An 11,652-nucleotide genomic window follows, 5' to 3' on the forward strand; every position below is an offset into this window, starting at 1 on the left:
AAAATGTTGCAAGACCATATCCAAAGAATAAATTTTTTTCCAGCACTTCTTTGGGATCCATGAAACTTAAGTTTTGTAGTACAACATTGTTAAAATCAAAACGCTTTCTAATTTGATCAGACAGTTCAATATAAAAAATAATACAATTTTGTTAAAACTTGACTTTTTCTTGCTCGGAAATGTTAGAGGCGATAAGCTTATCCATCGCGTAAACTCCTATATAAATCTGATCACTTTGCAATATATTTGAAGTGTTTTTATAACCTATAATTTCTATGTTGTCTAATGTAATTTCGGCTTTACAAAATTATACAATATACTTAAATAAAGTCTTTTTATTTCCAAATACATATTATGTACTTGAAGCCCCTCACTCTGGAAAATTTTTTAACTTTATTAATATTTTGAAGGATATACTTCAGGAAGGAGAGATAAATTTCGTTCATATCATCCAAGTTATCAAGAATGGTTTTTGCACTGTCTATTTTGTCAACATTAACAGCGAGGTTAAAAAATATTTAATGGTTCACAAAGTTCTAATACTAAGTATACTACTGCCCCTAAGGATAGCCAGCAAGCTTGACATGGATGTAGCATCTTTTTTGGCTGCAATTCCAATAGCGCAATTATATTTTTCAATTGAGTACATCTCTGAGAACTATTGGAAACGTAATTATACACATTGCGCACCAATGTTTCTACACTGCTGGGTAGCTTTAAGCAGGCATACGAAGACCAAAGTGCCAAATAATGACATATACATTTAAAAGTAATATCTTATATAGAAGGCAGGCTTAAATCGTCAATTTTCATCACAAAATCGTCCAAGCGTAATTCTCCTAACATTTTTAACCATGGATATTCGTCGTTTTCTGTGTTAAAAAAGGCGAATCGAGAATGAAAATGTAAATTTAAGTTTGACGTAACATAATATTAAACACAGCTTAAATTCAGATTTGTGCTATTGTGCATAATATTGTTTGGTTCATCATAGGACGTTGGTGAATGTAGTCGCACTGAAACTCAAACTTCGACAAATATTGACGAATTTGATGCGCATTAGCCACAAACGGGTACAGCACAGATTACTATAGATCTGGAAGTTAATGTAGAAGTGCCGCAGAGCTCGCATTTTCCAGTTTGCCCTTTGAGAAAAGATCTCAGTGCCTATGATATTGGATTATTTGTGCAAAAGGCCGCAAATGATGGGATAAACTCAACTTCTGGAATATAAACGAAGATTTGGAGTCCTCCTGAAGGCTACAGTTTTCTTTCATCGGGCCCTAGAAATTTTAAGTTTCAACGCTCTTGGCTCCAAAAATACCAATGGCTTGCGTATTTAGCAATAGTAGACAGTGGATATTGCAAATACTGTGTCTTATTTTGTGCTAGATCGTGAGGTGTCGGTTATCAAAATCTGGGCCAGTTAGTTACCACTCCATTTTAAAAATTAGAAAAAAGCCCTGGACACTTTCGAAAAGCACAGTTCAGAAGTTGAAAAAACATTTGAGTGATTCGCCAAAGAATGCTATATACATAAGCAACCGTATCCAGAATGAAATAATCAACATTTGTCACGGACTGACCATGAATTACAATATCGATCGAGTGAACAAATCGATAGGATTTTCTCTTCTCGGAGATGACACGCCAGACATTGCAGGAGTAGAACAAAGTTCAATATGCATTCGGTACCTGGATAAACAAGAGGACAAGTTCATCATTCACGAAGATTTTTCGTGTTTCATTCCTATCACTGATTTCACTGAAAAGGAATACGAACTGCCTACCTCAATTTCCTAAAATCTTCTGGACTGGATTGCACGTATTCCTTGGACAAGGATATGATGGTGCGAAAGCGGTTAGCGGAGAATTCCAAGGAGTCCAAGCTGTCGTCAGAAAAAGTTATCCACTCGCGCTCTACCCCCATTGTGCTGCTCACAGCTTCAATTTGGCGGTCAGCTCTGCATGCAATATAACAGCAATCAAAAACTGTTTGGGAACTCTAGAGAATATTCATACTTTTTTCATCTATACTAACGCCAAAATCTCTTTCTTTCAGTAAGTCGATTAAAGAAACTAAAAAAATTGTGTAAAACCAAATGGGTAGAACAACACGAGTCTGTCGCAACTTATATGAAGTTGCAACCACTTGGAAAGACCCAACGACTTCATCTGGAGCTTTTCAACTGCATTCAGCTATAAAAACCGCAAATTTTCAGATATCCATGCATATTTAGAGCTCGGTGCATTCTCCACTTTGTCTCTGAGTCGAGTACTTCAGACAGAAAGTCAATATCTTGCCGAGACTTTCAAATTGGTTGATGCTGCGAATCAAGTTTTCATAGAAAGAAGGGAACAAGCCAAAGAGGAGTTCGAACAGATTTTCAAACCGCGAAGGAAATTAGCGAGGAATACGAGTTTGAATTGCGAAAGCCAAGGATTGCGTCGAAACACGCCCAACGTTCTACGTGCAAACTGACTTAGTTGAAGACTATTTCCGTATAACAATCTACATACCATACATTGATTCTTTTCTGACACAACTGCATTATCGATTTTTGAATCACTGCAATATTTCATCAAATTTCGCTTGCCTTTTTCTTAACAAAATGGCAATTTTCGAAGAAGAGTCCTGCGCTCAACTATTTCAACCTTACAGTTCAATTTTACATGAACGACATACGACTGTGGCGGAAATGCATTGCCGGACTGGACATCAAAAACTCACTTGAAGCACTCGATATTTGTAATGAAGGTGCCTTTCCAAATGTCAACCAAATGCTTCGCAGTTTTGCCTGTAACAACAGCTACGAATGAACGATCCTTCTCTACATTACGTCGTCTGAAGTCATATCTTAGATCAAATATGACTGAAGATAGGTTAAACGGCTTAGCATCCTTGAATATACATCAGGATGTCAAGATTGATGTCCAAAATATTGTAGAAGAATTTTTTTCGGTACCTAAAAGAGTGAATTTGTTGACTGATAACCAATACATATGGTAAATTTTTCTCTTTACTCAACAGTGAATAAACACGCAATTTTTTACTTCATCTAATTTTTCTATTCTTTTATATATGTTTTTCGCTTTATCTATATATATAAAAATAAGTGTACATTTTGATTGTCCCTCCATAACTCGAGACAGATTGCCATGAAATTTTTAGGAATGATACAGGAAGGAGAGTTGATGGTTAGTTGATTTTGAAATCCCAAATCGGTTTAGACATATATATATAAAAATCAAATTCTGTGTGTGTGTGTGTTCGCTATGGAAACGTATTTCCCACACATCAATCATCACCAAATTTTGGCTATGGGTTACTTCGATCAACTGGTAGGTTTTAGGCTAAAAATAATTTCGATATATAAAAGGGGCGTGGCACCTCCCATACAAATGGAATCTTTGGTACTGCATACCTTTGAAGGTATACATGCCAGAACCTTGAAATTCATTGAGGAGTTATATGAGGTCAATCCCTAACACCACCAAGAAAATGTGGAATTTGGAGAAAGGGGGCGTGGCACCTCCCATACAAATGGAATCTTTAGTAATGCATAACTTTTAAGGTATACATGCCAGAACATTGAAATTCAGTAAGGAGTTATATGATAATATTCCACCAAGAAAAGGCGGAATTGGAAAAAAGGCGGCGTGGAACCTCCCATTCAAATGGAATCTTTGGTACTGCATAACTTTGAAGGTATACATGCCAGAACATTGAAATTCAGTGAGGAGTTATTTGAGGTCAATCCTTAACACCACCAAGAAAATATGGAATTGGGAAAAAGGGGGCGTGGCATGGAATATATTATACTGCATATATCTGGATGTCGTAATGGTAGGATAATTAAAATTGGTAAGGAGCTATTTGACGTTAAGTCCTAAAACCTCCAGTAAAATGTGGAATGGGGAAAAACTATGGCTGCCGTACAAACTTAAGTTATTTTAACACTTAAAGTTTGACTGCATTGTTGAGTTTAGCTGTTATGCCTTTTGGACGTTTAGTAATCTGCCGCTGTTAAAAAAATTGTTTAGCTTCAGTCTATCTACATCTTCTATAAAAATCAAATTCTGTGTGTGTGTTCCCTATGAAAACGTGTTTGCTATACTTCGATCATCACCAAATTTTGGCTCGAGGTTCCTTCGGTCAAGACGAAAGTTTTTCATATTTAAGAATTAAGAATTTTAAATTTAATGTTTTTGTTTTTTGGCTATGCAAAAGAACTATCTTAGCTCACAAAAATGATCATGTTAACAAAATCAATGATCGCTTTCAAAATCAATTTCCTGGTGAAGTGACGAAATATAAATCGATCGACACAGTTACAGATGAAGATAAAATTGTGAATTATCCAAAATTGGCTCACCAGTCATGCTTCTTCGGAATGTAATCAAAGCAACAATCATCAGCGGTAAAAGCAATACAATAATATAAAATAAGATACAAGAACAAAATGTTTTAACAGAAAATTGCACCAAATATGCGTACAAAATTCAATTCAATTTACAGAACAATAAATTAAATAATCAACAAACAAAACAGAAAAAATAACGCAAAATCCATTCGATCTCGGGCGTTACAACGTGCGCCTGGTAAAGCTAGTATAGTATATTTTTAAATGAACTTTATGTAATTATTACTTTTGTTGTACTATACAAGATTGCATTGTAATAATGCGTTGCCAATGAAATATAAAATATGAAATAAATAAAAAAATCTTTCACTATCGGATTGCTTCCCGTTTCTATTAATTCTTGTCACAAAACTAGTATTGACATATGTATGTTCAAAATCGTCCCCCATAGAAAATTCTTGCGCACGCTCGTGCACACATATGTATATATATCTAAATTCATTCTGTTAAATTTTTTTATGCGCAAGTGCAAAGACTCATTGAAGAGTAAAGATGTTGCAGGCGTGAACTTCGGTGGAAAGCAGCGGAGCATAACAAAATTCTAGTAGGTCACTTTCACCACACCAAAAATTTTAACACAATTTTTAACATAATTTAAGCACAAAAATACACTGTTTTAGAGTGTAAAAATGTAAATTCTGAACACATAGCTCAATTGAAAGTGTACAAATAATTGTTAAATAACAAATACAGACAGTGGTAGTTTAACAAATTTTGCTGCTGTTGTTATCTTATGAAGAGAGGGCGACTAGAAAAGCCAACGGGTACCGGGTTGCCTTTTTCGGCAACGTGCTTTGTGCTGCTTTTCTCTATTTGACAAATTGTTTTAAGCTTCAATATTTAATATAAATGATAATAGATAAATTTTCAACAAATAAAAATATTGACAATAAAATGAAACAAATTGTCAAAAAAATGGTGAATTCATACAAATGGCGAATGTTTGAAAAACATTCACAATAGTTAACAGCCTCGATCACCTGTAAAATTGCTGTTCGATTACTTAAATCATTTTCTCAAGTGTTTTTAAAAAAATTTCGTAAACGACTAATATATTACATTGTTTACATATTTTTATGTGAACATTAATACTTAGTCAGATTTTCTATAGATGAATTGAAAAGAAAAGTTGTTTTGAAAGACAAATGGACAATAAATGGCGACTCAATTTATTTACCGCTGGCCTTTTGTAGCAGTCATTCTCCTTGTCAGCCACATCTGACAGGTAGGTAAGGCAACGGAGAAATAGAAATATTCTTCACTTGTAGGAACTCACAGTGTTCAAATAGTTGCATGAAAAGAGTTGCCGTGTGTAAATGGAAAATACAACACCTTAAAGAAATTACCGATAATGAGAAACAAAACTTTATGTATGTAACAGATATCTTGGGCCGGGTTTTTCAGTCCGAGTTTAAACTCCAGTTAAAGTGGACTAGAGTTTAACCCTGCCACTTCGGCCGCTTAAGCTGAGATGAGCAGCAAAATTGTTTATTATCGTACTAAGTGGTATGGTTAAACTCTAGTCAACTTTAACTAGATTTTAAACTCGTACTGAAAAACGAGGCATTAACGAAAAAAAATTGTCTTTCGGAGCATTCAAAGGTCTTATATCCATATATATATATTATATATTATATCCATATATATATATATATATATATATATATATATATATATATATATATATGTACAGCGAATATAATGTAGGTATATCTTTCAAACAAGTTATTTAAATTGTTGAATATTTGTTCATTTCATTAGCCAAACCTCTACGCTTCCATTGTGCGCTAGTGGCAGCATTCGATATTTTTACAACGGAAATCACGTTTGCCACTCTGGTCCATTTGACCCAAAAATGGTCCTTTCCAACACAGCTGGTCCCTTTTTTTTCAATTTTGATACTTTTTGTGCAGTAGCCACGATTTGGGTTCATTTCTTTCTTTTTCACTGAAGTAAAAATTCAGAACACTGCCCACAATATTCGCCACACTTTCATTTACCCATATATAATTTTCAATTTACTTCCATGCAATTCTTACCACAAAAATTGCTCAGTAAATGACATTTCACCGAGGAGATAATTTAGGCAAGGCATTAAAAAGAAGAGTGTTTGATCTTAAAGCAATCACTTGACACGGACTTATCAGAAAAAATTGTTGTTTTGGTGGCTATATATTTCGATCGGTTATCAAATTATCAATGTGCCAAACTAAAAGTAACACTTTCGATATTTAAATCTTTCTCACACAGGTCAAAGTAGCTCATTCAGTTCAAGAAATTCCTAGAATATTGTGTTAAGCCACGTAAGATACTTGAAAACTAAATAGCATGGTATAATAAATATTTAACCTTTAATAAGTGTACAACGAATTGAAATTAAAAAAATTTATTTTTATATTCAGATTTTGAAGCAAATGTAAAAGATATTTGATTACGGAAAAATGTGTTTTGTGTAAAGTTATTTCCATAGGTACAGAACCCTATTAACTTCAATAAAAGAACTGTTAACTAATTTCTACCACCTAATTAAAAGTAATCAGGTTCCGTTATTGCACTGTTGAAACTTTTAAAACGTTTGATTTTTAATCTGGGGCCTGGGCTAGATAGAAGTTCTGGTATGAAGTTGAAATTAAGGGGAAAATATAGGTATCTATATAAAAATAGCATTACCAAAACTGCTTCGAATATTTGCTTGTGGCAACATGGAAGCATCCTAAAATTTTATAATTTACACCGAACCAAAATAAAATAAAACAAAAATGTGGTCCCTCTTTTGAGATTTGGTCCTTTTTCAATGAGTTTTGGTCCCAAATGAAAACATGGTGTGGCAACCGTGACGGAAATCATATCATGACAACTGGTTTTGTACATATTTCTAAGTACAAAGAATTTGATCCGAATACGCTTGTCTCCTCTATATAGGAATTCTTTCGTAGTTTAATAATGTTTGTTTATATGTATGTTTCGATGAATGTTCACGACGTCGTATTTTTGTGATGTTTTCGGATGTCAATTCAAACTTTTATTGTTTTACCGAACTAAGTGCATATGCATGTATATATGTAGGTAAGGCGTACATCTCCAGCAAGAACTGGCATAAGCGGTTGTAAGCAATAAGGAATATTGGTTTCACTCCTGATAGATGAACCTTAGAATGAGGTAAATAAAACACATTACAAGCCTTTTAATTACGCCTTATTTTATACTTATTTACAAGGCTTATCCCTAAAGTAAATAAAAATAAAGAGTAGACGTTGCATAACAGGATACATAACAAATAAACCCAAATTATAGCCGATACATTTTCGTGATATTTTTAAGGATACTGGATTTTCCTTTTATTTGAAAAACTATAACTAGTTTCAATAAGTGAGTCTACTTTTTATAGTATCAAAAAATCAATTAAAGACGTACATTTTCATCCCAATTCTAAATGTCCCCTCGGAATTTTGTTCTCACGGATTTTTTTATTCCTGCGAAAAAAATTCCTCCAATTTTTTTCTCACAGGGAGAAAAATAATTGGGGAATAGGAATTTCGCATCTTCGAAGTCAGCTGTTTTGCCAATTGAAATTTTGTTGCACATTTCTATTTTTGTTTAAGAAATTGAAAAGTTTAATTATTGCAGCGAATTTGTTTAAAATTTAGAAAGTATAAACAGTACACAGTATTGCGTTTCATATGGTATTCACTGAAATATGTAATGAATTGGTGTATTGTGGTATAATATGAACGTATATTAGCACAAATTTGTATTTTTCGTAAAAGAAATAATTTACTTAAACTATTTTGATGCATTCCTTTTACTTTAACAAGTGAAAAGTCTCCTAAAATATGACATTCAATCACAATCATAATACCTACTTTTCTCCACTAACCGCAAAGAATTTCAATTTAGAATTGGGTTGTTTAAATATCTCGCTGTATGATTAGATCTGTTTCTGGTTTTTGGTATAATGTTTTTTATCTTTCCAATATACTGCGGGAGCTACGTTTTTTTTGCCATTTTCAAACGACATCTGTAAATGGCATCTGGCGAATGAATTTCCGGGCTCGCCGAACCACTTAGAAATGACCCCGTTTAAAAAAAAATTAAGAAAGGATGTTTAATGTTACTTGTCTCGTAACTTTAACGTAGGAACTGAATATGAATTTTCGATGAGAGATAACCAGTCTATACTTAAAAATTGTTTTGATATAGGTGATTGAAGAAAATCAAAGTCAGATGGTGTTTAAGTCCTTTGCAAATCTGATTTTATATGTGCAATGAAACTTATAATTAGGTTCAAATATAGCACAATCTTCCCTATTCTACTGGGGCGTAACATACGATACGTGTTACGCGGTTTTTCTTTTAAATCACAATGGCTCCGAAATAGTGAAACGGATTAAATAAATATTTGAACATGGGACAACGCGTACTAACCAGATCCATAATATGTTATATGTTTTTAATAGTGGGATAGCCTAACTTTTATCGCCCGAGTAAAAAGAGTTTTCGATCCGTGATTGTATGTTACGATTCCATAGCTGGTTCATTAACCTTATAATCAGGTAATTGTACTCAATATATTAGCCGTGTTTTTTTTACACGCGTATACGTTTACGTTTGTACGAAAAAAAACCCTTATCCTCGCTTAGATAATGCTTAGGAGACCCATCTAGCGGCAACTAGCTACTGAACATGTTGTACCGAAAATCGCAGACACAAACCTCTGGTGGCCATAGTGTATAACATACAGCTAAATCCGTTGCGATGAATTGTGGACACGCACCATTTTAAGAGGTGATACATAGAATTAGTGTAGAGGTGAAACAAAGACACATATTTCAGTTAGTAGTACTAATTTTATGCGCGGCAATTCCAGAAGAGTAGATAAAGTTTGACGCTTAGCAGTCCATATAAAATTTAAGCGTAAACGTCTACAGGTGTAAAAATAAAAACCCAGCTATTATCTTATTATGAACCCTTATGTGAGCCTAATTTTAATTGGTTATAAGCCTTATATCTATAATAGAATCTATAATAGAACCTTATGCAGCAAGTAGTATCTTAAACCTTTCGCTACGACTGGTAAATATGTGTACCACCGTTTTTTGAAATTTACATTAAATAAAATTATATGTTGTAAATAGGTTAATAACGTACCAAACCGTATTTTAAAGTTTCAAACTATTTAAGAAGAATGCGAATTCCCTGTTTAGCAATATGCAACAACGTCAAGTGCTTTGAAAATATGGCATTTATTGCGCAAACCTTTGAAGGAATTGAATGTATTATTATTTAAAGTGATTCAAAAAATTGAAAATAATCTGTGAAAGTGGTTATTATAAATGAAAATTTAATTTCTGTATATTTTGATTAGAATAAGTATAAAAATTACTTTTATTTTCCGAATTTTTTTAATAATTAACTCTTGGTACCTTTATGTACCATCCGTATTTTACTGTGGTTCAGATAGGTACCAACCGGTTTATATGCAGAGATTTTTGTATATTTTATATATTTTTTTTAGTGAAAATTATTACATAGTGAATCCGGATGAAATTGAGCGAATAATATTTGAAGATAATATTGATGAAGAAAGCTTGAGGGAATTATCAAATGGAAGTGATGATGTTCACGAGCCACCAAACCCAATTGATAATACGTCAGAAGAGTTTGAGTAGGTAGCATTTGGAGATGAAAGCGATGGAGAAAGCGAGGATGACTCTTCTCCTGAAAGTGATGCGCCACCAGCAAGTTTACCTTTGGAAAACACTGGTATTACTTTATGGTCTGACAACCACGAATCATTCATACCAAGGAAAAGTGTCAGTACTTCGCGAAGGTGTTCAACATCGATACATCGCAATGCCACTGCTTTGGATATTTTCAACTAGTTATTTCCCAAATCCTTGCTAATGTACATTGCTCAGTGCACAAGCGAAAGATTAGGTACCAACGAAAAATCGCAGCGAAAAAAACCAACATTTTTAAGAACTAATAGCGGTGAAATACAAGTAGTATTAGGAGGCATGGTTATTATGTCTTACAACACAGTTCCATCTATCGCGGATTATTGGTCAAAACATACTTCTTTGAATAATCCGTCAATAAAATCTGCAATAGCACGAGATCGTTACCAAAATAATGAAAAATTTGTTTGAGTTCATCAGTTTAGTTTGTGTTTTGTTATAGTTCGGACAGCCCTGCTGGTACATATATGTACCACATAAAATGCGGATGGTACATATGTGTACCAGGGCCCCCACCCAAGGCCCTTATTCTCAGAAAAAATATATTGACATATATAAAAATGAAGAAAACGCAGAAGTTACAGACATATACCACAAAAAATAAGTATCTTAGTCATAAGTCCTGATGCCATAAGACTTTTAGCCATATGAAATAAGCCTTTTATAAGGTTCAAATATTTTGCTGGGCAATTAAGGAATTTTCTCTATTTTCAAACGATGTATATGTAGATGTAAGCTAGCCGCACCCTAACACACATACCCTGTGAACCTGCACACATTTCCACATATCTGCTTATGTACATAATCCGATTTGCTTTTAAAATTTTTACAAAAGGAACCCTAATTCACCATTTACTGATATACATATATGTATATTTAAATATTTGTATGCAGTTTAACAATGTATACTCGGTTTAAATTTAGACGGGAAATAAAAACACTTTTTAAGTTCGTTCAAGAGAAGTTGATGATAAAAGTTAAATTTTACCCGAATATACGCATGTTCACTAAATGCAATCACAAAGAAAAAGTCTTAAATACTTTAGCTCTATTTGACTTGAACATACATAGTTATCCGAAATAAACATCAAACGAAACTCCAACGTTTAATCTGTCGTACGCACTTAAATTAGTTGTTCACCCGGCGCTGCAGTACTGAAGAATAGATCAGCCTTTTAAACCGGCTATGGCAAATGTACAAACTACGTGGTTTTCTCCTTTTCCCTTTTGCTTTTATTCATGGTCTTTAGAAAAATATACATACTTGCAGAGTGTCCAAAGAAACAAAACCATTGTTTACTATATAGTTTGGCAGCTTAAGTAGAGGTTATGTTGCGAATAGAGTGGAAGGCAGTGGATTAGGCAGTCGAATGTCATATAATGAATTTCGTGTGTTCGGAGATTTTTCAAAGTTAAAAAAAAAAAATGATAAAGGCTTTAATATAAATAAAACTATTGTTTTAATAACAACAAAAACCCCATATATATTC

The 11,652-nt window shown here is 33.5% G+C and overlaps 1 protein-coding gene across 9 annotated transcripts in view; it reads right to left on the reverse strand.

The window, feature by feature from the left end:
* LOC137236873 (uncharacterized) overlaps positions 1-11,400 on the reverse strand; it is a 318,688-nt gene extending 307,288 nt beyond the window's left edge. For 2 of the 9 annotated variants that reach the window (XM_067759935.1, XM_067759934.1), the window contains exon 1: positions 11,230-11,399. Coding sequence is in view for 1 of the 9 variants with exons in the window: in XM_067759941.1 (XP_067616042.1) it covers positions 11,151-11,164 (14 nt within the window). In the remaining 8 variants the exon portion in view is untranslated. Of the gene's footprint in view, positions 1-11,011 lie in introns of all 9 variants that reach the window. The other 7 variants (XM_067759939.1, XM_067759936.1, XM_067759941.1 and 4 more) reach the window with 6 other exon arrangements.
* Between the last annotated feature and the right edge of the window lie 252 nt (positions 11,401-11,652).

Source organism: Eurosta solidaginis, chromosome 1 (genome assembly GCF_040869045.1).
Source record: "Eurosta solidaginis isolate ZX-2024a chromosome 1, ASM4086904v1, whole genome shotgun sequence".
Classification (NCBI taxonomy): domain Eukaryota; kingdom Metazoa; phylum Arthropoda; class Insecta; order Diptera; family Tephritidae; genus Eurosta; species Eurosta solidaginis.